Source organism: Melospiza melodia, chromosome 9 (assembly GCF_035770615.1).
Source record: "Melospiza melodia melodia isolate bMelMel2 chromosome 9, bMelMel2.pri, whole genome shotgun sequence".
Classification (NCBI taxonomy): Eukaryota; Metazoa; Chordata; class Aves; order Passeriformes; family Passerellidae; genus Melospiza; species Melospiza melodia.
This window is the reverse complement of record NC_086202.1, coordinates 16,242,397-16,270,257: the sequence shown is the minus strand read 5'-3', so window position 1 is coordinate 16,270,257 and position 27,861 is coordinate 16,242,397. Positions and strand designations below refer to the sequence as shown.

Sequence of the window (27,861 nt, the reverse complement as noted above, 5' to 3'; positions counted from 1 at the left end):
CTGGAGGGACAGGAAGAAGCTTTTCTTAATCATGCAAACTGTGAAGGCAGTTGATCTCTATCTCACTTCCCATCTATTACCAACACAATACTAAGATCACTGTGCAGTGCTAGTACAGGAACCTCTGCAACTGCATTACTCAGTGCATTTGTGTTATTCAGGATTTCCTAACACAGCCTCACCTCTCTGCCTACAGCCCGAGGTGAAGGAGCATAGGGGACACCAGATGAGTCCATTCTCAGTGATGAGTCATTAACTCTCAGCATAATGAAAACACTGCTGCCAGGAAGTTTGATGCTTTCTCCAGCATTTTGTAAACACACAAACATACAAATATATATATATATATATATATATATATATAATATACACACAAACAAATACAGAACTGAAAGCCCAAGGGAGAAATTGTTCCTTCCCCAATCAGCAAAAACTGTAAAATATTCCTAGAAGTAACGTTTTTAGAAGTTATAGTTCTATTTGAAATTAGTCTTTGCAGTGCAATGTACAGTATCTCAGTAGTGTTTCTGACATCTGAATGAACTAAAATATTAGATCAGTCTTTCCTGTGGGAAAGTCTAATTTTAGTAGGTTGGGTCAGACCGACTGGTGTCTAAATGCTATGAATCTCAAACTAAACCCATTTTTTTGCTTTAGAAAAGGCATTTGAGCACAACTGTGCTTACAGGCAGCTTTCCCACACATCATGTTTTCCAACGTTTTGCAAGCAGGGGTTTAGGACATCTAGATTTTCAAAGCAAAAAGGTCATGTTCCTGAAACTTGCCAGTAAAACAAACAAGTTCATGTTGAAAGCTACACAACAATCCAATCTTGCATACCTGGCTGTACAGCTCCACTGAGGACTCCCCTTTAAGCTGATGGCCAGTAAGGTAAGTATTGTGTGAGGATTCTATGTAGTAATATGAGAGGGGAAAGTGCAAGTCCTCAGCATTCTCCTGTGATTCATCATTTTTGGAGGCAAAGTTGTCTTTATCCATCAAAAATCTAGAAGTGAGAAGATGTGAGGAAATTTTATACTGTGATGAGCATTTTGTGACTCTCTGAGAAACATCAATACACTGGTATCATCTTTTTATATATACATACAAATATATATATATAAAAGCACATAAGTAATTACCTTGCAAATCCTTCAAAAGATAGCAGCCCCTGCTGGCACATGTTCACACTAGGTTCAAATTTCTATGAGGAGGAAGAAATCAAAGATGTAAATAATAAAAAATTTTAGAAACATGTCTTTGTCATGTTTTTATATGTAGTCTGCTCATAGCACTAAACAGTATTTAAACACAGTCTCTTTGTGGATAAAATACTCAGGTGCCTGCAAACTGTGTTTTACAAATGACTACACAAACATACTAAAAGCATAATCATAAATCAAAGAGGCATTCAGGTTGAAAGGGATGTTGCCTAATCCAACCTCCTGTTCCAAGCTGAGACAGCCATTAAATTGCAATTAAGAAAGATTTATGATCAGGTGTCCTACTCCTATCTAATATGCTTAAATACAACATACCACCATGTCAACAAGAGTTGTGATATTCCAATTTGAAGTTTCTTTAGAATTTCTGTCTTTTAAACTCTGCAATTCTATCTTACATGTTGGTAGTTTATATATAGTTTTTAGCCTTTGTTAACTGTTAAAAAGGGACTTAGTTTTAGAGTATATTAATTACACATGGAGGAATTTGAAGGAATAAAAAGTTTTCTACACAGTTTCTAAAATCTTCAGCCATAGTACATAAGGGAATAAAGTGGCCATGTTTGCTCTGGAAGATTTTTTACAATAAACAAAAATATGTGGAAATGGTGCTTTTTAAAGTTCCAATGTAAGATAATGCTCAATCAAATATGGGGCCAGACAAAGAAAAAATAAAAAAAAATGTCATGAACACTTTTTGTAGGTGGTGACATCCCTTCTCTGCTAAAGTACACATTGCTAATAAAACTATTTATTTGCATTTTTAATGGATATATTTATTGACATCCATACAATTTTCTAGTCCAAAATAAGGATAGTATTAAATTTTAAAATCAAGTAAACTGTAGAGACAATATCAGTGTGAAAGGAGATACCCACACAGATGCTATTCTGAACAACACACAATGTTAATGGGGAAAATGGAAGTAACTGGAGTTCTAGTAAAAAGGAATTGCAAGATATTTGTATTACAGACCTGGATAATACTGAGGATTTCATCATAGGTGCAGTGTTCTCCTTGGCAATTCACTAGGAAGTCATTCAGCTGCTGGATTCCTACTCCAAACACTCCCAGTGATGTGCTTTCAACTCCAGTACCATTGGTTACGATGCTGGCAGCAGCAATAGCATCAGATATTTGCCTCTGGTTGTCTGATAGCTGCTGCCTGCTCTTAATGAACAAACCAAGGTCTGAAACATTTCTAGTCAACAAATCTTAAAAGAAAAATGAGGAAATAACAGTATAAGCTAAACAAATTATGTGTATTACATATCCTGTATAGAAGATAATCTAGTATACAATACACACAAGTATCTCACTGGGTGTTTTAGCAGTAAATTAGAACAAAATCATCTTGTTTCTACCCACTAATAAAAGAGAGAATTAAGCATGCATGTGAGCAGATTACAAGTATCCAATTACTCTGAACAAAATCCTGGAACCTTTAACATGGATCCACGGCCTCTTACACACCCAGGACTCTCCTGCTCCATCTCATCACCACAAACAGCCTCAAAGCCTTTCCTTCACTGTGTGCAACCCCACACCCTTACTGTTCAATTGCCCTTTATCTTCCTCCAGTCTCATATGCCAATTGTTCCGCACCCTCCCCACAAGCTGCTTGGCAGAAAGACTTTTCTTTACATGTGGCGAAAATCCCAGACTTAGATTATGGTAACTGAGGAATGTAAAGGGGGACAGAGGCTTCCTTCCCCTTTATCCCACATAAAGCATATCCACTAGGAAAGTAGATAAGAAAAAAACAGCCAAATGGGACACAGGGCACAGCCTCTTCATTTCTCCTCCCTATATTTGCTCAGTGTTTTAGCCCTTCCAGGACTCCTGCAACCTGTACAGATCCCTGAGCTCAGCCATTCAGCAACAAGTTTTATTCCTCTGCTATTACCAGTTACAAATATATCTGGCTAATGGAAAGCTGGAATATTTTTCTTTCCCTTCATTTTTCTCTTATAGCCCACTAACTAGTATTAGTGGAGGCATGGCAGCAGTCCTCTACTTACACTCGTAACTGATAAGGAGACTGACTGAGACACATTTTATTAAGTGAAATAACTGAAGCTGCTCAGTAGTCTAACAATTGCATTTTTCTCCTTAACAAACCTAAATCAGGCTGGAATCCACTGCTATTTTCATCAATCTTCAAATTAGTATAAAGTGGAGCAGGCTCTAAGCCAGATCGATTGCAAGGCACAGCATAAACATCAAAAAGGTCTTTCAGATCCTTGCGGCTACGGACGCTGCAAAAAGAACAGAAAAATTCAAATTTTGCTCTTTTATAAACTTGGATGAATGAAGAAAAATTAGTACAGAAAAAAAAAATCTTTTACCTGAAAGATTTGAAGAGCTCTACAAATTCCACAAAAGTCATGTTACTATCAGACACCATGAAGTTCTGAAAACCTTTCATTCCTCCTTTGACACGGCCATGCCAGCTACTGCTGCTCCATGTGCTAAATCAAAAAAAGACTGCTCTAGTTCGGTTACATTAAACTTCTACTTATCTGAAATATTATGCATTAACATATTAACAGTTTATTTGTGCTCTTCGTAATGCATTTATTACCAGTATCTGGAAGAAGCAAATAAAGAACCATCTTCTAAGATGCATAATGATATTTTCTACCTTCTTGGTTTATAGCAGCTATTTTTTTTCTTCAAGACAACTGTAAACTTTATCAGAATAAAAAATGTATATTATTTTAAAACTTAATTTAAGTTTTTAAATAATATAACTTTTTTCATGCGGAAAAAGGCCTGATGTACATGGCACAAATGAAAGCACTTATTTTCCCTTTAAAGAAAACAATGCCAAGATTCTTGTAATGCAGGCTGTGTATAAGGTCCATTGAAGACAAAATAATAAAACAGATTGTTCTGTAACTGCAATCATTAATCTAAGTTGTGCAGCTGAACAACATTTTTGAAGTAGAACCAGCACATTTCCAAAAGTCATGTCCCAAAATCTTTGGCTTCTAGAGGATTTGCACTAGTAAGTACAGTTAGGCCTTACTTGAGCAGTATGAACAAGTCCTTAGTGAACTACATGGAGTACCTTGCAATGAGGGGCTGAGATGTTGAGCCCCTTCCTGGGCCTAAACACCAATGAACACACATTACAGGAATGGGATCTGCCAGCAACAGCACCCTGAAAAGGGCAGGATCTAAGCAACAACACAAATATCAAGAACTATCTAGTCTGAACCATAATTAACTGCACAAGTTACAGTATTTCCTTCAAAATATCAGATCACATGTCAGATTTTATTGCTCTGTAATGTTCAAATATACTGATCCATTCTTCTACGAATTTTGCCACCAGGCTCAGTACAAATAGTTCAGACAGCTGTGATGGAAAAACAGAACCAGCTTGTTGTCCAGTATTCCTAAGGACATGCCTGCAAGCAGGTGACTTTCTACACAAATAGGCTGGACCAGATTCCTGAGTTCACTCCTGGCATGGGATGGATGCATTCAATTGAAAACAAAATGTGATTTAAAAGTATTAAAAAATACCATCTACTTTAGTTGATAATATTGGATTTGTTTGACATCACTATGGAAAGTACTGACATACTACATAAAACTTTTTTAGTTAAAATAATTCCCAGCATTTTTATAAGACAGGAAAAATAAACCATGATGAGGAAAGCCTCTAGATTCCAGAAAACAGATTGGAACTGCAGAGTACCAAATGGGAGACCAAGAGCAGAAGAAAAGGCTCACCATTTCACCCAATCTGATCACTAAAGATTATCTTCCAGAGTAATGGGAAAACAATACAAACAAAAGGTTTAAATAAAAAAGCCAAAATCCTCAAGTAAACTCCATCATCACCAACCATCAAAATTGCACTTAGTAGCAGTCTGGATTGACTGCTGAGTGAGGAGGTTTACTCTCTCTTCCCAAAATAGCCACCATCTCTAGTTTTCCATATCCTGTCCTCTGTATCCCAGGATGTTATCAACCATCCTCCTGCTTCCTCCACTTCACAAGCAGCACTAGATTTCCAAGGAACTTGGAAATTCATCAGATGCCCATCTGCTTTGAAGGAATGACAAAAGCAGCTGCAAGCTACTTGGGCTCAGAATAAAACTCTCTCCAGTGCTCCAGATTTCTTAATGGCTTATTAAAACAGGGTCAAGATAATGGGTCAAATATGTAAATCTGTTCTTAGGAAGGCTCCTTCAGGACAGATGAAACAGTCATAAGGTACATCCTGAGCAAGTTCTGTCAGGAAGGGTCACAGCAAACTTGGGACTGCTCTGCAAAGTGATGCTGTGGAAGTGCCAGGCAATGTTGCCAAGGAAAACCTGTGGTAACTGGGGAAGGTCCACAGTGCTTAGCTACACACAGATCCATGCAGAAACCCAGGCCTGAGAGGATTTAAAAGAACATTAGCTGTCTTTTTCCAGGGAATGTGAGTTCTCCATTGAACCTTTTAATCTAATTTAGAGACAACAACTATTTTAGCATAAAAGCAAAAAGCAGATTTGCAAAACATGGAATAATTTTCTAGAGATTGTAAAGCAGTATTTCTTCAGTTCAGTGTAAAATAAAGCTGTTCTCACCATTACCAAAAAAAAAAAAAAATTGCTTACCAAGACAAATCCAAGTTTGTGAATGACAGTGGAAAACAAAAGGAACACAGAGGCTCACAAAGCAGCATTAACCCAACCACACGTCCACAGGCGACTCTACTAATCACACCTGTTGCCAAATCCAACTATTTTAAGTATAAATACAATACCCAAGAAATACACAACTGAAACCACTGTACAAGACATGTCTCTACAAATAAAATGTTCTATCAGCAGCAGTAATCCCTTCTATTGTTTACTGTTCTCTCCTGGAACCCCCAAGATTCATATTCATAATGATATTTCAGCAATCCTTCTCCAGAAAGGCACTGGAAAGCCTCTGCAGAGACTGTCTTCTTGTATGTTATAAAGTACTGTCCACATCTCTGAATTATTATTAATATTGTAATTACTACTACCATCGCAATTAGTATCTATAGCATGAATATAATAGTGCACTATGATACTGCATATACTGCAACAGCCTTTTACTGCATATATTGCAATAACCTTTTACACTGCCTGAGTGGCACAAAAAGGATGAATGTTCAAGAAAAAGACGCCTGTGAGAGATTCCAAATTGGTTCCTCCATTTCCCAAGATAGTACTTCAGCCATCACCAGGAATGTCAGCACAGGTTATTACTATCTCAGGTAGAAATTATTTATGCTGAGAAACCTCAGAACCTCAGCTGTCAGCTTAAATGTCTTGTGTTCTGCTACAATGTGTTTTAGATGTCTACAAAAAGGCTAATGACATTTCTGGTGCTGTTTTTGTCAGATTTTGCCAGTTGGGCACAAACCCCACATTAGATAATAAATAAGTAATTGTAGCTTCTTTTCTTTTTTCCATCAAATGGATTTTGCCCTTACCTAGACTGACTTTTGCTTGATGATATTACAGGAGAGGAGACTGGTCTTGCTGGTGAAGATGATGTGGCTCCTAAGTTGGGAGATCCAGATGCTGTCAGAGAGTGAGCTCTTCTTGATGGAAGGTTGTTAGATGGAGAAGCATTAATAATAATATTTTGATCTAAGGAGAAAACAAAGTTTTCATCACAATTACATTTGGCCCAATAAAAATGCTTTTGTCAAGGAGACCTATATAAAAATTCATTAAAACATAGTACGAGACTAGTAGGATTCCAGCTTTGTCCCAAAACAGTTAAAAAAGTATGTACTGAACAACATAACAAATGTATTTTATCTGAATAGAAAGGGAATGCTGCTGAAACTAAATGAAAGAACAATCATGAACAACTAAAGAAATTAATTTCAGAGTTCACAGATTTGGAGCTTCAACTGCAAAAGTAGCTTTATGAGTTTATTTTTAACACTACAAAAAATATCTGCATAAAAAGGCTTTGAGCAAAACCTTGACAGATTTTTAAGTACTGAAGCAATATATTTACCTGGTTCTTCTTGTTCATCAATATCTTGAGGATCTGAACCACTTCTATTACGATATTCCTTACAGCTTTTTGCCTTCCGAGTTGCCATTTCATCATCAGTGGCCTCTCCACTTTCACCCTAAAATAATGAGCAACATAATAAACATCCCAAATCTACTATTTGCATTTCATTTCAGCACAATCTGTAACAAAATAATGAGATAAATCAGCTATTCCTTACAAAACAGACTCCTGTGAGGCCAGTAACAGTAGAAAAGAGAAAACTTAAACAGATGCATAGCATGGGACCATTAGGTGTTACCTCAGTTTGACACCACACAGAGATAATGATTGTGCCTCTCTAGAATGCTGCAGCTGGTTTTACACTATTTCACTGTTGCACTGGAGCCCTAAAGAGGATGGATCTTGTCATTTGAGAATCCTTCTACCTGCCCACTAGAAAATGTGGGTAGCATAGAGGTGCTAGTCCTGCATTTTCCTCTCTCCTGCCTATTGCTGAAAGCAGTTTTGTCCAGGAAAACAGGAGACTGCCAGACTAGGTCATGTTCCTGTCACCCACACAGATAAAATGCAATCTAATGCAATGTGGAATAACAATGGTAGTGTTTTTCGAAACATGAAAGCATAAAGGATTAAAAAAAATTACACCAACCTCCAGACACCACTTTGCATGTTAAGATTTTTATCACCACCAGTATTTTATCTTTATATGGAGGTAGCACCTAAAGGCTGCAAGAAGATTCTGTCCCATTCTGTTAGCCCTGGCACCTACACATCCTAACAACGCTGCAAGCATGAGATAAGAACAAACTATTGGAAAATAATAAACATCAAACCTGAAATGACAATAAACAGTTTTAAAATCATCATCATCATTATCATCAAACTTCTTTTCTCTGGTTCAGAACACAGCTACACAGTGACTGCAAGGAGGAAACAAAACACGTGAATAACAAAATATTCTACCCTGATGAGTACTTTCTTCTTTTTCTTAGCTGTACTGATTCCCAGAGTGTTGTTTCTCTGCACATTGGGCTTCTCAGTGCTTCTGGTGAGAGATCCCGTGCCTGTGCTTCTTGCGCTCCATCGTCTGCCTCCAAACAGCTCAACAGCCTGAGCCAAGGTTGGGCCTTCAAACCTTCCATCCTCCTACAAAGATTCTCAGTGTTAACAAAACAAGGAGAATAAGGACACATTTTTAAAGCAGTAATATAGATCTCTGAGGAACCGATGAAAGAAACATCAAGAGGAGACAATTTCTGATTACTGAGTGAATTCCCCAGGGCTATTTTGTTTGCTGCTTGGGGGATGTTTTTGGCCCTAACTATTATCACTCATTATTTTGGTGCCCTTTTAAACTACAGTCATTGCTTTTTTCCTTAATAAAATACTTATTTCAAAACTCCAAATATATGAAGAGCTTTGTAAGAAAAAAAATTTAACCTCAGTGTACTGGAAACTTGCAAGGTTTGACATAACCTTGTATGGAGAATCAGATCTTGCTGCTTAATCCGTGTTACAAAATTGGAGATTTAGTGTTAATCTTTAATCTAATCTTACTTATGATGGAAACTAATTGCATTACATTAAGCTGTTGATATCTTTTAACTTTTTTATACAGAATCGCAGCATTTTTTACCTGGTAAAGGCTGACATACTGTTTCCGTAGCCACTGTAGTCTTTGATCAGGGAATCTTCTCATTTTTCTTACAGCTTTAGTCAGTTCCAGCAATCCATCATACAACATTCTGGCAGTGTATTTTGGAGCAACAAAGTGCAGCAACTTATTATCAGTAGTCTGAAGTCCATAAAGTAGTGTTATACCATTTTCTTCAAGGGACATATTGCAAAGCTTATTTTGAACACACACAGTGTGCATATCAATGCCTGAGTGCCCCATATATACAGCCTTGGCTGAAAACAAGTCCAAAAAGCCTTCCACCAGTCCAGTATTACCAAGAAACTGGTATTTACCAAGCTCAGCAGTATTGCCCAGCACACTCAGTTTTGCCTTAGCATTTGCAGGGCAAACTGTGGTGGGTTTTGTCCAAGTCAAAGTACTATTGTCAGGCTGGAGCTGGAGGAAGCAGCGAGCTGAGAGATGTGTCTCCTGGTCGTAATGAATGACGGTCGCCCCTTGCTGCATGAACTGATGGACGTCAGCCCTGATGGACAACACATACCAGGGAATGAGCTCTATCCCATGGCAGAAAGCCTTTTGCTGCTCCTCTGTTGAACTGGTGTCCCATTCTTTCAACTGCTCAAATATGTCACTTTCAGAGTCTGAAAGATCTCCAATGAGAAATCTGCAAGTGAGCAAAGATGAGAGATTTATATTTAGTGATACATGTACTGACTTGTGCTATGCTTGATGAATATTTTTTCTGCTGTAGTTTAAATAAAGGGAATACTATCATCACTATATAATTGGGACTTACAAGAACTTGTGTCATTTTTGAAGTACTATAATTTATGTTATTGCAATTTTGCATCAGTTAAGAGATGCTGTTACAATTACTTGTAACTCCTGAAACAATATGATTATACTTTCCTAGACCTTTCCAAACTTTGCATTAATAATAAAGAGTGTCTGATTGGTTCTTAAGGCCAAGTGATATCAGTTTTTAAATCCTCTGTGTAAGATTGCTTCAGCTGAAATATTAAGTGCCATATGTGGAAACTGTTAGCAGGATATAGTGCATTTCAGACAGGACTTCTAATCTCTGTTCTATTACTGATTTAATGTGCAGACCTTTCACATTGTATATTATTCTGATTAAAATAAGTAAAATACTGATTAAAATACATATCTTCCTCATAAGAATGCACAAATAATTTTATCAGATACTTTCCATAAGAAATTTTATTTTACTTAAAGAAAATATTAACATAAACTTGTATGCAGCAGCCAAAATTTCTGATATATTTTGCCAAAATTAGAAACAGTAGATAAAGAACAACAATACTGAGCTAATAGGAGAGGCAGTTAAAATGAAATGTCTTCCCTGCAGAAGTCTCTAACAGAAGTCTCTAAATCCACCAATGTTCAATATGCTCTTTGGATACTTCAGTGAACACAAACAAGGACAAACTGTTCTGTGTACAACAGAACTAATCAAGCACATTTTCCTAAGGATATCCAGGCAATAAAACAAAAACCATCTTCTTCTACATATCCTTCAAGATATCATGTCCTAATACCCTCTTTGCTTCTCCTTCTTAGCACCACAGTACTCCTAATTCCTGCCCCTTACCTACCAGCTAAGTCAAAGATGACTCATGTCGTGTTTCCAAGTCACATACACCATCTCCCTGAGGGCTAGCACAGATGATCATCAGCTTCTCCTCAAACTCTCCTCTACCTGGATGACAAATTAATCTGAATTTTTCCCTCATTCTATACAGCAATGATTCCTCTATGAATTTATTAATGGGTGAGATCTCTGTCTCTTCACCAAATTAAAAAAAAAAGGCAAACAGTTAGAGGTTTCATTGCTTGTTGTGAAGGGACTGACAAAATAACTGCATTGGTCTTAAGTGTAGCCTAGTTTCTTTAAGAAATGTTGCTACAAATAAAGGTAATGTGTTTTGACTGAGCTGATATAAATTGTCTTACTAGACACATGTACATTGAAATATTTATCTGTATTATATAAAATTATATTTTAAAATGAAACAAACAACTGAAGCAGCTCTTTCTCCCCTACGCCCTCAATGGAACAAGTCTCTGTACAAATGCTGTAACATGTATCTGGAGAGTAGCTGTGCATGGCTGGAGGAGTCTATCACAGCAGAGACAGAAATGGCAGAGCTTTGCTTATGCCTGGTTTCACATGTTGCATGTGGAACGTACAAGAAGCAGGTAAGCCAAGCACACACAGAAATGGAGCCTCTGTCCCAAGCTGCCAAAAGTGACACCGCTGCCAATTCCTGAGAGCACTCACAGAGCCTGGGCTGGACCAGGGGCTTTCTTTACATGTGCTGCCCTGAGAGGCAAGGAAATGAAAAGTAAAGAAAACAGTGACACAGATTGCAGAGGAGAAAATTGTAAGGTATACAAAAAGAAAAGAAAACCCCTGAGGTTTTCCACCACTATTTAATACGTTATTTACCATAATTGGAAAAGTTTAAATGTGAAGATAAGATGAAGCTAATGAAGCAATGATTCAAAGTAAGGAGTATCTTCATAGGTCACTCAATAATTTACAATTCCATAAAAACTCTACTTCAAATTTGGTTGGTGTTTTTTTTTTCCCATTTTCCTGCATACCTTTATTTTTTTTTGAATTTATTAATCATCAGAACAGAGTTCTAAGAAAGATTAATGTTTGATATTTATCTGGCATGTACAGAAATCTAGGGCAATTAGCTGGGTCACTGACTACAGAGTGATGAAGCTTATTTGCTAACACAGCTAGGAAAGTAATTATACCCATTGCCCACTGATTTTATTAGATGCCTTTCATTTTCTTCAAATCAAATTAACCTACCAGCTTTGGTGCATTCATGTTCCACAATACTAATCCAAATCATCAAAAGAAAAACTAATTGAAAATCTTTCTTACAATTACAAAGTAATGAGAAACATGTTTTGCAGTGTATTTTTCTGCCTTTATGACCACAATGTTACAATTATCAGATAATGCATAATTATAGTATAATTTGGATTTTGTAACACTGTATCCAAATATGACAGGTCTCACCAGAAAGAGAACTAAATTTCTTCCTTAGAACCCTTTAGCTGTTCATAGGAATAAAATTAAACCAAACACAGCCTCCATAAAAGTACAGCATTACATGGCCCATCTGCCTCTGTAGCAATTTGCTCCTGTGCCTCACTCAGTTCTCTGCATGCCTAGGAACAACATGGCAAGTGAAGAAGGAATTTCCAAAGCCTGTGAGACACTTGAGTTAAATTCATACTTTCAGAACTATTCTCCTACAAGTATTTTACTGTTAAAATCAGTATTTACTGCATCAGAAGTACAGACATTCATAACTGAGTAGGTAATGGCCTGAACCAGGAAACACAACTTTAATTACCTATCTGAAGTTTTGTTCATTTAAATTTTAAATTTTCATTTCAGATTCATACTGGGATTTTAAATAAACTGAATTCCTACTTTAGTTTGGAGTGCAACTCACTATATTACATTTATGAATAAAGCATAAGTAATTTACCAAGAAATTATTTCATAAAGACATAAAAAAAGCAACTCCATTTAATTTCTATTTTGTTCGTCCAAGTGAAGTGTTTATATGCCTCATGTATTCACCATTTGAACTGTAATTTGCAAGTTGATTTTAAGGCATATTAATTAGCAAAAAATAATTTCTGGAAGAAAGTATTAGTACTTGAAAGTATTACTTGAAGTAAGTCAAGAGACAGCATACGTGGGCAGAGAAGTGGGTCTGTCTTTCTTGGCTTAATCTAGTGCACCACTTCCCAGAAGCAACTAAAGCCAGATGTGAATAATTCTATTAGAAACCATTCTTTCAGGAAATCATGATTATTTATTTTAAATGAAATTTAGAATTACATGTTAATGAAATAAATGCATTTTAAACAGGAAGATAGCAGTTGCCTCTCAGGCAGTCACTTTTTAGATTGAATGTTTAAGTAGGTGAAGTAAGTTGGATAGTTCTGAACATATTGATATTTCTGACACACATTATCAGTAAAATAACTCAAGCAGTGACTTAAGCATGTTTTTATGCAAGCCCTCACGTAATTTTACAATGCTTTACCTCAGAGCAGTAAAGTTCTGTAACTTAATTTGAAGTTAGTCTAACACAGTTACTTAGTTGAAAGCTGACCTGACCCACCTATGTCTACATGGGCTTTGCAATGAAACTTCTCTGCAAAGCAACATTCTAGAACTTCCTGTGATGTCCTAAGTTTTACATTTCCTGCATTTCCTGCTGGTGACTAGTACAGTCCTCAAGAGTTGTCTTCAAAGTGAAATCAGACTGAACACTGCCTTTTTTTACATAGAGCACAATGAAGTAAACTTCTTTGCAAAATAGCAGGACTACAGCAACCTGAAAATTCAAAATATGTACTCACACATGAATGTTTCCTGGACAAAACTGAAACCCCTCAAAGTAACATGTCCTTAAAAGAAGAAGTCTTTTGAAGGATAATAAATAACCTTTTTCTGAAGGGGCCAGAACACTGCCTGAGCATGCAGAATGTAATGTTCTGAGCTCTGATAACAAATATGTCCTGGTGCTATTCCTGTCACTAGAGATCAAAATTGTAATTGTAACTGTGGATTTTTAAAGCTCTCTGTGTAAGACAAAAAGGATTTACCCTTATCATGAGAGGAAGTAATTACATCATGAAGGAAAATATAGCTATACAGAGAGTTTCCAAGCAGTTGAGTATCAGGGGAGAAAAGTTCTGAACTGGAAACAGGTAATACAAGGAAAGATGCTAAAGTTGCTCTTATTTCAAAAGGCAAGCCTTGGTAAAAGAAAATCAAAGACTAAATCCATGACATATAGAAGTGGTGATAGTAAATAAAATGAGACCTACTGGTAGCGGTTTTTGTCCTTCAAGGAGTTTTTCCTTGAGCTGCTCCCTTCACTGACATTATCTTCACCCTCTTCAGACTCCAAACTGCGATTGCAGCTCCGAATTGTTTGAAAGATATTGTTTGTTGTTGATTCTTTTTCTGGATTATTTAAACCATCCTGGCCTACTCGTTGTAGGAAATTATCTTGTCCACTGTAATCTGAAACAAACTATAGAGATATTTAAAAGATTAGTACAGCTACAAATAGAACATTGTGTCATCTACTTCTCACTGTAGGAATTTTTACTATTTAGAACATTCAGTGCATATATCCTAATTGCTTCCCATGGGATTTTGTACCTACTTGCAATACAGAACAGACCAAATAATTTCATAAATCAAGTAAGATAAGTTAAACTCCTGAAAACCTAAAAAAAAGGCTCAGTCTTTAATATTTCATCTAACAGGGGCATTTTTCTTTTCAAACTACAATAATAGAACTCATAAGAATAGTTTCTTTCCATAGAGGAAAAGCTTGATCTGCTGAGCTTCTAAATTCTATTTTTAAGAAACCCCAAACTTCCAATTCCCACTTAATTAAGTAGAAGGTCAGAGTATTTAGCAGAAAATAATAACACATTTCAGGCTTCACATACTTACTTAATCCAAAGTATAATCAAGATCTTTTATTACTAATGCTGATTTCTCAGTACTCTGATATTGAACTAGGCAGAAACAACCAAATCTAAATTGCCAAGGAACTATGGGAATTAAATTGAGGTCCATGTAACTGACTAGCCTAGTAACAGTCTGGTTTAGAAAACTTTAATTTGATGATGCCTGTGGGTAAGATTATATAAAATAAAGCACTGGCTAAGAACATAACATCCTAGAATATTTGTCTCATTTACCTCTAGTGTTTCATCCTGGGAGTTATATCGTGGACAGAGTCTGATGAGGCTTGATGCTCCATCCAAAACTTCACAGAGCTCTTTTAAAAAGACACCACAGAAAGGAACAACTTTGCAGCCTGGAATATTGAGTGCCCTGTTGACCACCTTCCTGTATTCAGATGATGACTCATGTTGTGCCATAGCATCCTTCAGACTTCGCATGGTTTCAATATCAGACTGGTCCATAAATTGCCACATTTTTAAAACCTTTCTAGACCTATTGCAAGAAGGGATCACAAAATTTATTAGATTTCAACAACTTACCTTCAAGTCCAACATCTGCAGCATATATGTAATAGAGAAAATTATAATTGCACAGAGATTAATGAAATCAAGACCATTATTTTTATAAAAATTCTCCTTTTGAATAATCAAAGAACAAAACTAAAAATGAGAAACTAGCAGTCTGATCTACTGAAGCAGTATTTCACATTTTAATAAAAGCCCAGCTGCATAAAACACACCAGTAGGCTTTCTAACGCTTTTATTGCGTCATTGCCTAAAATTTCTAAGGGCTCATAAAGAAATGAGAAAAGATTGAGGAAACAGCATAAAGATAAATCAGATTGCTTCTTACAAATTCCTTCAGCTATATTATGAACAATCCATAAAGTAAGCAAAAGTTGGAGAGTTTTAATTAAATTTATTTTTAAGAATTTACATTGATTTCTTCCCTGATTTACTCACAGATTTAATTTCACAGAAATAAGGAAGTCAGGACCATGTTTAAGCTCTCAGGCATCAGTACAGAGTTGTAGCTGAAAAGAAATTCTGGTTTCCAACAGAAATAGCTGCAAGGACTATGAGTACCTCTGGGAGTTCTTTTACCTTCTGAGCTGTATGTCTGTGTAATCACACAGCCTTTCTTCCCACCCCTGGCCTCAGACATACCAAAAGATCCAAAGATACCTCACTGTAGACTGCCCTTAACCCCACTTTCCATCCCTGTCCTGAAATGCTGCTCATCAGCACTAATCGTCCTCTCCCTTCTCTCCTACACTGTGCAGATGCACTGGAGACAAAATTAAGCCCTTAATTTGCCTTGCATTTTCCCTCATAACTTATATGGCTTAGAGATGGTGGATGAATTCTGCTGAAATATACTCCCCCTGCCTATGAGTGTCCCAAAAGAGCTTTATATACCAAAACCATAAACAAATAGCTCAATAAGGTCCTTACTGAACCACAAAGAACAGCAATGCAAACACTTTACAGCTTTGTTACACAAACATATTATACAACGAGGGTCAAAGCCAAGAGATAGGAAACTTCATCTTGACTCTTCCCTGTTCAGAGGCACTTGCTGCCCTCTGAAGTGCCAGTGCTAAGGCCCTGCCTTCCTGCTCCCCTGGCCCTACAGGAACCTGTCATTCCAGATGAAAGCACACGGTGAGCTGTCTCTGAGCCCCTACTCTCTCCTCCTTGAGATAACGCAGGTCCCTCTACATAAGACCATGACAGTATGAGATCCCAACATCAGTTTGAGTAAGTAAATCAGAGGAATTAAAGACAGATTTGGCTGTTTGGTCTTTTTTACACTTAAGACTGATCCTTTTAAAGCATCACCATGATCACGCTTCACTTGTATTCTGGAGACTCCAACCACAAGTTACATTAGTTATAGCTCATTAGATAAAGCACAACTGCTTTCCCACCTTCTTTCTACATTTTTAAAAACTTCTGTTAAAAAAAGTTTTGCAATGCAGCATATTCAACATGCACCAGAAAAACAGATGGAGTTCTCAGAGCATTTTGAGAAAAAAAAGAAAGGGTTTAGCATGCTTCATTTTTCAAAAAGGGATTACTAGAAAGTCACAGCATGAGATGATGTGGCTTAGCCATGGATTTTTGTTTAGTTTCATTGTTCTCCAGAGACATCTGCTTAACAGAAGCTGCAATGCAATCTATCACTGAAAAGCCATTTAAAAAAAAAGAGTTGCCACTACCTTAGCCCTGCCAGGAATTCCATTACAGCATTGTAGTTGCCCATATTCCAGCAGCATTTTGCCACGTGTACTAAGTATGAGAAGACTTCTCGTTTCTCCTCCATAGAACCTGCAGTCAGGATCAGCCAGGTCACCCAGGAGCTCACCTGGTAAAACCAAACAGACAGGATGGTCAGCCAAAACAATGACCCTTGGAGCACTCATGCATCCTTGACAGGTAACATGGGCTTGTTTGGTTTCTTCCATCAGGAAGGTATCAGTCAAAATTCCACTTACAGACTCATAGCCAAATCACTTACGCACTGCAAACACAATCTACACAGTGACATTCACATGACAACAGTTAAATCATTAATTAGTCTAGAAAAACTTTTATTAAACAAAAAACTACATCATCTTAATATAAGATATTCTGAATCTGCGTTGATGCCATAGAAGAAAATGTACAGCTTCAGCTAGTGCTGATTTCTAAAGCTGCTAGAGAGATCTGCAGTGTAATTTCTCATTAACATGGTTTATAAATCTCAGTCCCACATAACTCTTGTTAACAATATGAACAGGGAAAGTTGATAAATTGGAATTTTTTGTTTCGGTTAATTTCATAAAACTAGCTGCATTTAATGCACAATTTTGCTAATTCCTACATGCACTGAACCTTTCAGATATTTTGCATTATTTGTTTGCAAGATCACTAATCAAGTAAATAAAAAGAATTCTCATCTTTCGAAGTGTGCCCGTACTACCAACTTCTCTTTGGCAATTAATTAATGCTGGAATCAGAAATCAACTCAGTACATGATTCTGTTTGTATTTAAACAAATAAGAATCAACCCTTCATTTTATCAGTGTGCAGATTTTCTTTCCAGTTTATGTTCCCACAATATCCATAAAAAGTAGCTATATTTCACATGGAAAACTAATTTAAACCAACTGTTTCTTTTTACAATATGACTCCCTGGAGGCTTGATTTTTGTCATTGTGTAAACACTTAGGAGGCAATAAACGTGATTTGTTTACTGACACTGTGTTCCATTCTTTGGTCCTGAAGGACTCAAGTGTTTACAGATAATACCAGTGTGAAGAGAGGCTTGTAAAAATTAGGAAATGCTAGTTCACCCCTCGGGGCCATAGACTTTTATTTTAAAATCCAAGCATGTGAAATAAAATGTAAATGCATTAGTACTAACAGGAAAATAACCCTCCTGAAAATATATAGGGCTTCTATTTATGCAAATCTATACAGACTCTGTGTTCCAAGCCACCTGCTCCTGAGAGAGGAAAATCAAAGACTACAAAAAAATCTAAGTTACTATTTAACCTGTCTGAGGGCAACATTAATCAAGAACAATAAATGAGAAATGTCCATATGAGAAGAAAAGTCATACATCCTATATATAAAAAAAAATTTAAAAGTCACATTTTTGGGACTGAATTCTTGCAGATTCATTCACTGGGGACATACTCAGGAGTGAGGACAGTGACTGTGGGGATGCTGCAATAGGTTGTGTGCATCAGGGGCAGCACACTAACCACTGCAGCAGCTCAGAATGAGATTCTGAATTCAGATGAAATTTTATTTGGTGTATTCACTTAGTTACTTCTAAAATATAAAAACTCAATCTACTAAGAAGTGCATACCCAAAGAACATGAAGGTATGGAAAATACAAACCACCACAGAACTGCATGGCATGGAGGTCAAATGAGGGCAAAACCAGAATAAAAGGTAATAAAACAAATCCATTAAAAAATCAGAGACTGTGAAACAGAACAATCAGATCTGTGGCACAGATTTGTTTTTGTATGCTGGAATAAAGTGACATATTAATTTTGGAGATTATTCTCATTTTCCAGAAACGGCTCTGTTAGGGAATGCAACCGCTAAACATGCAATCTCACAAAAAATTGATATTTGTTTGTCATGCAATACCAAATGTGGTAATGACGTGATTAATAAGGTTTAAAAAGTTTTAAAGAATCATATAATTTTAAACAGATATGTTTTAATCTAAAGTAGTAAAGATGTAATGATCAGGAGAAAACAGTATCAAAATTGAGAAAGAATATTTAAATAGGCAACTGACTTCAGACTCCCCGTCAACAGGAAACCTTTAAACTAGAGCAGCCACTTGATGAAATTCTATTTAATAGAGAGTTTAAGACCGGTATAAACAGCATGATGAACTTTTACAATCTGTAATCACAAACAAAAAACTATAAAGGGCAGCACGGGTGAGCCTTTGCTGACTTGAGATACTGTGTAACATGTAAGAGCAAAAGAAGGGTACAAAAGGCACCATGAAGTTCACGCTCACTCCTCCTGTTGGACAACAACAGAGGAGTAGAAAACATTTAAAAAAATCTTTCATTAAACAAGAAAAAAAGTGAATCTTTTCATTCTAAAATAGAAGGTACTTATTTTTTGGTGGCTGTGGAATTCACCTGGAAGCTGAATTCTGAATCCTACTTTGGCAAGCTATTAGCATAGATGGCATTTTGATGTGGCACAATTTCTCTGTCACTAAATCCAAGGATTTCTAGCAGGGGAAGAGAGCAAAGGGAAGCTGCACCCTGGCAAGCTCTGACTCCTGGACACTCCAGCCAAGTGGATACAGAACAGAACTTCCTCTTGCAGCACTTCCCTCTTGGTTGGCTTGCAGAGGCACGTTCCAAGCTGCAGCACAGCCGAGGAACACCTGACCCCAGGATGCAGCACCACCAGCTGCCTTGGTACCAGGCTGCCATGACATCAGCACGAGAGCTTCAGGGCTCAGGCAATGCCTGAGCACACACAGCACATCCCAGCCAAGAGTGCACAGGAGTAGCCTTGCCAAGGAGATCAAAATACATTGCAAGTATTTGTCAGAAAGAGCAGTAAAGCTTTTTGGACTAAGTTTTTGTGTTGGACAGTACTTCCAACATCAGATCATGATCTACGTTTCAACACAGTAATCATTATTTCCTTAGTTTACTTTTTTTTTCACACTTGACTTACATAGTTCTGTTTATGTAAGTCATTTTAAGCGCCCTTCAGAACAGAAATCATCACAGCAAACCTATAATTAGATTTCCGCTGCACTGCTGATGAGTCTGAAAAGCATGAGAAAATGTATCTTGGCTTTGTTACCGTAACTCACATGATGGCAAGACACAAGAAAAGTAATAAATTAACACACAATCCACTTAAACAAGTAGATAATAACATCAGTCTTTTCATTCAGATGGATAAAAATGAGTGTCACTCAGGATTACTGGACACTAATATTAAGTACTAAAGAAGCAAAATTGAACAGATGCTTGCTTAAGATTTAAATATTTTCTGGTGCCCTAATAGAAGCACTAACAACATTGAGCCAGATAAAGTTCAGATACATAGAAAGTAGTCTCATTTGCAAAGTTTAGGAGATACAGGAATCTCCTTCAAATGTGAATCTGAGCACACAGGACCTGTACCCGATGTCCTGACAATGCAAGCTATACTGAGCAATATGTACTACAATTTGTAGTACAAAAAGATCTGTACAGTTTCAGGTTTTCTGAAATTATCTTTTTATATAATCGCTAGTATTTTAACTGCACCAAAATCTGCTACATTCAATAACTAATTTAGCTATTTTTTAGAAGTTTGTTTGGCTTACCTTGCTTTGATCAAACACTTCAAGTAAATTCAGGTTAGCTATTGCTAATGCACTTGGGAAAGGCATATTTTTACTCAGTGTTATTATTTTTTTACTTTTAAACATGAGAAATATATATCAGTCACTAAAAATGTAAAATGAGCCTATGTTTTTGATTACCTAATTATTGGACTACCCCTGATTTCAAGACAGATCTATATGCAGGCAAACATCTACCAATTTGTCAGGGCCAGGATATACCTTATTACTGAGGGTCAGCTGCTTTTACTAATAAAACATGAAGGACATGAAAGAGACACTCCTGATGGAACTTGATCCTCAAGTTATGGTACATGACCTTAAATCACTGTACAAGTGCAACCTACAGGACTGTTTATCATTCACTCTATGGGAACCTCGCTCCATGTAGTACACAGGAAGGAACAGCATTTAATGCATGTTGAATTACTAACTGTATCCCTAAATCTGTCATGGATTTTCTTCAATCATTCTCTTATTTCAGTCTTCTAATACTCAAAATTTAGATTATTCATATAGATATACATATATATATACATTCTTTACTATCCTCTATATACCTGCTAGAGAATGCATTATGTGATTTTTTAAAATGGGAATTAACTTACTTTTTATATTTTATAAGAATGAAAATGTAGCGGTGCTTTGAGGGAGGAAATTATTAACAATTTCCAGTTGCAATGTGCAGTGCTTTATCATCTGTAGTGTTTTACATTCATTTCATCAGCGCTTCAGTTTGTAAAACTTTTACAGCAATTCTCAAGCTACATACTTCAGGGGGTGATGCTAAATGGAAGAAATGATGTCTTCTATATTTATATTATATTTTCAGGAAATTCATAATACTTGAGAGATGCAGCTTTCAGAGGTGAAATTACCAAACACAGCTGCCTGTCTGAAGTTTAGCAATTACCGTTGCTAGCAAGAAAAACAAAATCTTCTGGTTCACCACAAGGTAAGATTACAGTACATATCTTCCTTAACTCCTACCATAAATTAGCCATGGATATCTTTCTATAACAAATTGTAGCTGATTTAAATACTGCCTAAACTGGAGCAAGAAAGAAAGAAACTTTAATACTGACAAAATAGAGTATGTGCATGAAAAATCTCTGCATACAAAACAAGATGATTTTTAAGGTATCCAAAGGATAAGCATGGCAATCTATAACCCATTTAAACAAGTCAATCTGGTTTTAGTAATTTTGTCTGATAAAAATCAAGATATTTGAGTAAAATCTAAAGAACATGAATGATAATCTTCATCAGATATCAGATGGTAATCATGGCAAGAGGGAAAAACATTACTGTGTTTAAAAGCAGAATTCTTAGTGTATCAGGATCATCCAATTTCTCCCTTTAAAAACAGTAATTAAAAAACAGTAGCAGTATGCAGCATTAGCACTAATAGCTGCCTGAAATGAGTTCCTCTGCACTGCTAACTGTGCACAAACCTGTCAGTGCATATTGATGAATATCTGTGTATATATCTATACACAGTTCTGTGTATAAAACAGAACTGGAATTTTTTACATGAGTTTCACTGAGGTTAAATTATTAAATTTTTTTGGCTCTTGGTATAATATGCAAGATAATTTTCAGATGCATTTTTAATATCTGAATATTTTAAGTTGCATAGCTTATTAATAGATGGTTTACTTTACACGCTTGTGTGAAATTATATAACATTACAGGGAACATTTACCATTTTAAATCTCATTAAACACTATTCCAAACAAGGACTGGAAAGAGTTTGATATTTGTACAAACACAATCTTTTAAAAAGCATTATGCAAACCCATTTAGGCATTGCAAAAAAATGCTGAACTAAGAGACAGACTGCAATATTTATTTACATTCCATTATTTCAGTAAAATGATATGTCTCTGTTTTGCTAGTGAGATTTAAATTTGTATTTTGAATGAAAAATGAAAAATCCTTACAAAATTTAACCATTAAAAATAAAACGAACATCACTAAGTGACCTAGGTAACCATATTTTATTAACTTTATTGATTTTAAGAAGGCTTTAGTGAGTGATGAAACCCACTCCAGTAGCAGGGCTATACTAACATTTTTGAAACTTTTTAACCTTTTTAGCTTATTTTCTGGTAACCATATCTTTCCAAAAAATCACCTTATGCATTTGACTTCTGATTTTGCATTTTCAGTTCATCAGTGGGACTAACTTCAGTCAGTTGTCTGTCTTCCAATCTGATGCAACTTTCAATCTAAGAACCCACAATTGCTCTGTTCCTATATGTCAGCATGGAAAATTAAATGTTTCAGTTTGTTTAAAGCTTTATTGGCTTTCTTTTACTTGAAGCTTAAGCCAGAAACATCAAGTTACAAGAGAGTCTTTTCATGTTTATATAAAGCAATGACTGAAATTATTTTAAATGTTTGCATGCACATGAATGTTTACAACATGTGCATTGTGCTTGTGTCTCTGTAGTCGCTTTGCTGGTAACAGGCAGAAGAATGGCTGGGAGTCAGTCACAAAGGTACAAGAGCCTGGAGGGGTAAAGAGACAGAAAAAGAAACAGAATCCCAGGAAGACTGTGCCATATGACAGTGGGGAAAGAGCACATGTCACTCCATGTAAAGAAGCAGGGTGAACTCATGTCATACAAGAATCAGAGAAAAGAACTGAATCAAGAAGAGAGGTACAGCAGGCAACAAGGAGAGATGGCAAGAAAGCATGTTCCAGTTGTTAGGGTCCTAAAACACACTTAGGCACCATTTTCCTAACTTCCCAGCTGCCAGGGCTCTGCTAACTCCACAGAATCCCAACAGTTTCTTCCTACAGTTTTATATCTTTGAAAACTAAACTTCTTATAGCCAAAGCTCCATCAGAGCAGAAAAATACATTACTACCACTATGGAGTGCACACTCTCAGAGACTTAGAGCCAATAGTTTTGTAAAGGTAGATGTTACTGTATTTCACTCTAATCCTCCCACTAGCTACTAATTCAGAATCAGCTTTTAATTAACATTTAGTAACAGGAAAGAGTATCTGCCTTTAGTTTAGTCTAGAGCCTTGTTCTGACGAGACTCTAAGATCAATTGGATATTATTAGCAGCAAATGAAGTATGAGCTGTGGCTCACCGGTGAGTACGTATTGTGCCTAAGGCTCCACTATTATGCAATTCCATTTTTAATCAAACCCTAAAGACTACAGGCTTTATTTATAGCTGATGATACTGTATGCATGTAGCCCAAAATCTTCAGGATTGACTGTCATTTTACACAAGTTTTATAGAGTGTTCCTCCTTAATATGTATTGCCAGAAAAAAATACTAAAAGTATACTGCTTTATGAAAAATTCACAAAATAATATAATTATTATTTAACAGAAAAATTACATGGAATTGTTTTTCCCCATCATGTATCAGAAGGCTGTCATCCTAAAAGTAATTTTGGCTCCCACATTATAAATACACTTCAGTATTTCTATAGGGAATGCCAAAAAAATCAGCAAGTGCTCACTGAGTTTTGCCAACAAAATCATGACTCTTTGTACAAGAATTTTCCTTCCATTTATAAACAAAGACACTTGGAGAGTTCACGCTCGTGATTGGCTATGGCAACTGATATACTCCACTGTAAGATAAAGCATATAGCAAACCAGTGATTTATTACAAGCAGTAAATATTTTACAATAACTCTATTTAAACACATAACATCTATGTTTTTAAAAATGCATTCCAGATTATGCTTCAAATAATCTATTGCACTAAATACCAAAGAATTTGCGCACTGAATATCTGGGAATTAATTCAAATGATATAAAAAACTATCCTGCACAATTACCAAACAAGGAACACCAGACAACAAAAACTGCAAACTTCCAAGATGAAAAGATAATGCTGACTATCTTATCAAAAGGCAACTTTAATGGTAAAATTGTCATTGATATGGAACAGACTCAGTCATTTCTGACAAGACTTCTTCAGGACCTACTTGCTTTTCAATCCTGTGACCCTTCAATGTCAGAACACAATCATGGTCAGTCTGATTTGCGCAGCTGATGGCCACATGTCCTCAAGACACTGCCCTGGCACTGGGCCTCACCAGGCTGGAGCACAACTTGGCCCGTGCACCTCATCTCCCCTGGCCTCAGCCCCAGGAGAAGCCCCCCAGGAGGGAGGGCCCCAGCAGCACCTACAGTCCTCTCCAGCCACACCAGCCACAGCACCTTCTGCAGTCTGTTCCAATGGAGTACTTCTACTGCAGTTAATTAAAACTATTTTTAGGCTCTGTTTAAAGACTGAATATTGTAGTTGCAACTTTTATGTATGCTCCCATAATTGAATGAGGTGAGAGAAGCCAATATATTTACCCTATTTTAGTTGCTAAATCTCAGTAATACACAAGAAGGAACACTTTGAAACATGCTAAATATTCACGCCCTGATTCTTCTTTGCCCAGCACACAGGAAGTTCACTGGGGGTCAATACACATTCTTCTACGTTTACTTAATTTTATGCCTTTTTTTTACTACTTGCATAGTAGTAAAAAAATTTTCATCTCACCCCCCATAAGAATGCAGTGGATAGCAAACTAAAAAAGCATTAAGTCAACTTTATCTTCATTTTATTCCACTTCTACAATTCTAGAAACTGCTAACATCACACATAGTTCACCCCCCTCTCCCTCCCAAAAAAGAACAAACTGTTCCATGTTTCTGCAGCTAAACCAGTAGTTTTTATTTAGGTGGTTTGATTTCTGATTTGGGTTGGGGTTTTGGGTGGATTTTTTTTATCATTTTCTCAATCCTTATCTAGTTTTCTATTAAACTCGTCAGAAGACCACCTTTCTGAAAATAAAATAAAATCTTACTAAAGAACTCAACATTTGGCTTGTGAAAACGTCACGCCAAGTGACACTTCTTTGTATAACAATGCTTAAGACACACACAGTGATTAAATAAATAGTGCAGACTAGTGTAGTTATATTACAGCAAATACAGAAAATTCCAGTTTATAATACTTCTGTGCTGACTCCTAAGATCATGCTTAGTCTACAAGAATCAAAAACAAATAAATAGAACTCCAGCACCTAAACAAAATAATAAACTGACTGAAACTTTACCCCATACTGTCAGTATAAATACCAAGAATTAGAAGTCTGTAATTTTTTTCTTCATGTTTACTTTACAATGTGCAAGAAAAAGGTAGGCCACTGTTTCCCAGCATCACTGAGCAAATTGATCACATAGCTCCTACTTAATTGAATTAATGTGTAAGTTATTTAGCTAAAAAACTGGTCATCTTAAGTTATATTTTAAAAATTTGTTGTTACAGCTAAATTCATCTTGGAGAGATAAAGGAAATAACAAACCCACACATCAGGTAATAACCCTTACAAAAAGCAATTTACAAGTTTTACCTCATTAAACCTTGTCACAAGATCTTCTACAGCATTATGTTCTCCATTGGGAGAAGAAAGAACAGTAGCAGATATGGATTCCTTAATAGACGGCAGCTTGCTTTGACACTCGGCACTGCCCAAATCCCTGGTGAGGAAGCAGAGGTAGTCGATGGGTAAGACTTTGCGGTAGAGCTCCTGCTCCTGCTCGGTCAGGATGCTGGCAACCTCCTCTGGGAACTGGATGAGGTGCTGCAGCTCGATCAGCTCCCTGCTGATACCGGCCACGCTGGAGGGAAGCACGCTGGAGCCAGCCATGGATGTACACGCTTGTCGTTCTAAAACAAAACAAAGGAAAAATTCATTAGGCTTTGCCTTTAACTCTTGGACCGTGCTGTGCAAAAGCGAGACAACTTGGTATTTTGGTTTTGTTAAACTGCTCATTCATTTACTCAGCAGCACGCTATATTCTAAGTACCTTCTTTCTATTTAAACAACCTAATATGTTCTTTTACATGGGTTTTTTTTAAATCTGGTGTTGGCTAGATAGAAGGCAGCTAGAGTCAGGAGATTGTAAAGCCACCTGCCAAAACACACCTGCTTCCAGAAACATCCAAATACCTTCTTCCAGCACCCGTGGCCTTGTCACAGCCTCAAATAAAGCGCTCATCTGGCAGAGTGTGCCTCTGCTTTGCCCCCATGTAACAGCCACAGTGCAAAGCAGTTTGAGGGCTTGACTGGGGCACTGAGACCCGATTCCCACAAGAAGTAATGTATAATGATAATTAAAAACCCATGTGGGTCAGTATTTTTCTTCATAATCCACTTGCTATAAGATAAATTGTATCTGAGCTTACTGCATCGTGAAACCAAATGTCCAAGGCCACAAAATATTTTTCATTCCTCTCAGAAAATCCATATATTTGGGAGCATGCATGTTTTATCCGTTAATACAAAACATTCATGGTAGTTTTATAATATCCCAGCAGTGATATCTCTTGAAAAATAAAACTTTTCCTAAGAAGGAAGAAGACAAGCTTTCTAAGATCATGTGGGAAGCATGAAACATCAACACAATGATTCCAAAATACTGAGTGAATCTTCTTACTAGATAAGTTTAGAATGGGTTCTCTGAAAAATATTTCAATAATTACTTAAATGTAAAAACATTCATAGCCATATATTACATACTTTTCATCATTCTCAGAAAAAGGAGTTTATTTTTTTGCATTGCTTCATGAAATATCTTCAGAGAATTTTTCCACACATAATGGGATTACACCCTAGAACTATCTCTTACCCAGTGTTTTTAATATATCTATAAGCTCTCAAGTGATAAAGGGTGCAATTTGTTTCTCTAAGAAAGAAAAAACCAAGTTCATAATGACTGATTAAAATTCAGTCCCTTATAATAAACATAAAATATGCTACATGAGTTTTCCACTCTAAGTCATTTTGTGCAAACTATTATTAATCAGAGGGAAGTTAAGAAGACAGAAAATTGGCTTTTCTTAATATAGTCCACTGAAAGTCAAATGATAAATTGCAATAGCCCTAAATAAAGTCTTTGGGCTAACAGAACCTATTGAGAAATGTTCAAATAGAGAAGAAACTTCTGAAAGAACAAATTGTTTCTGTCTACACCAGCAATAAAAAAAGTAATGGGATTAAATTGCAACAAGCAGTAGCTCGGTTAAATAGCAGGAAACATATGTAACTTTGGTGATAATGAAGAAGTGCTGCACAGTATCCGTATATACTGAGAAATCTCTGTCATTGAAACACCTGCAGCAAAGACTGAGGGGGGAAAAGCCAGTTAGGAACACCACTGATATGTCACTGCTGGTTTGGGCAACAGGTGGAGTGCAGTGAGCTTCTGGGCTCCATTTCAGTTGTCTTTGCTTCAATTCTAAATGAGACTTCAGTTCTGTTTCCTGCCTCAATCTGCACAGAGCTATTCTGAGAGGTTTGGTAATAAAAAGCACTAAAAGCTCATGTGCACTATTCTTGACTTTGCAGCAGAACACAAGCTTATGCCTAAATAAAAACAATGCAAAATACAATGTTCATTTTATATTAGAAGCACTACGTATTTACACATGCTTTACATATATGGACTGAACTGTCACTGTCACAACCAGCATTATCTCAGGAAGATGATATGGAAGGTGTGACACAAACACCC

The 27,861-nt window shown here is 36.5% G+C and overlaps 1 protein-coding gene across 2 annotated transcripts in view; it reads right to left on the bottom strand.

The window, feature by feature from the left end:
* PLCE1 (phospholipase C epsilon 1) overlaps positions 1 to 27,861 on the bottom strand; it is a 138,795-nt gene that overhangs the window by 25,514 nt on the left and 85,420 nt on the right. For both annotated transcript variants that reach the window (XM_063163514.1, XM_063163515.1), the window contains exons 4-16: positions 25,698 to 26,014; positions 16,651 to 16,796; positions 14,663 to 14,921; positions 13,772 to 13,980; positions 8,873 to 9,539; positions 8,200 to 8,382; positions 7,234 to 7,351; positions 6,695 to 6,854; positions 3,573 to 3,695; positions 3,346 to 3,482; positions 2,200 to 2,438; positions 1,143 to 1,204; positions 841 to 1,006 (exon numbers count right to left, since the gene is read on the bottom strand). In XM_063163514.1, coding sequence (XP_063019584.1) covers positions 841 to 1,006; positions 1,143 to 1,204; positions 2,200 to 2,438; positions 3,346 to 3,482; positions 3,573 to 3,695; positions 6,695 to 6,854; positions 7,234 to 7,351; positions 8,200 to 8,382; positions 8,873 to 9,539; positions 13,772 to 13,980; positions 14,663 to 14,921; positions 16,651 to 16,796; positions 25,698 to 26,014 — 2,786 coding nt within the window. The remainder of the gene's footprint in view (positions 1 to 840; positions 1,007 to 1,142; positions 1,205 to 2,199; positions 2,439 to 3,345; positions 3,483 to 3,572; positions 3,696 to 6,694; positions 6,855 to 7,233; positions 7,352 to 8,199; positions 8,383 to 8,872; positions 9,540 to 13,771; positions 13,981 to 14,662; positions 14,922 to 16,650; positions 16,797 to 25,697; positions 26,015 to 27,861) is intronic.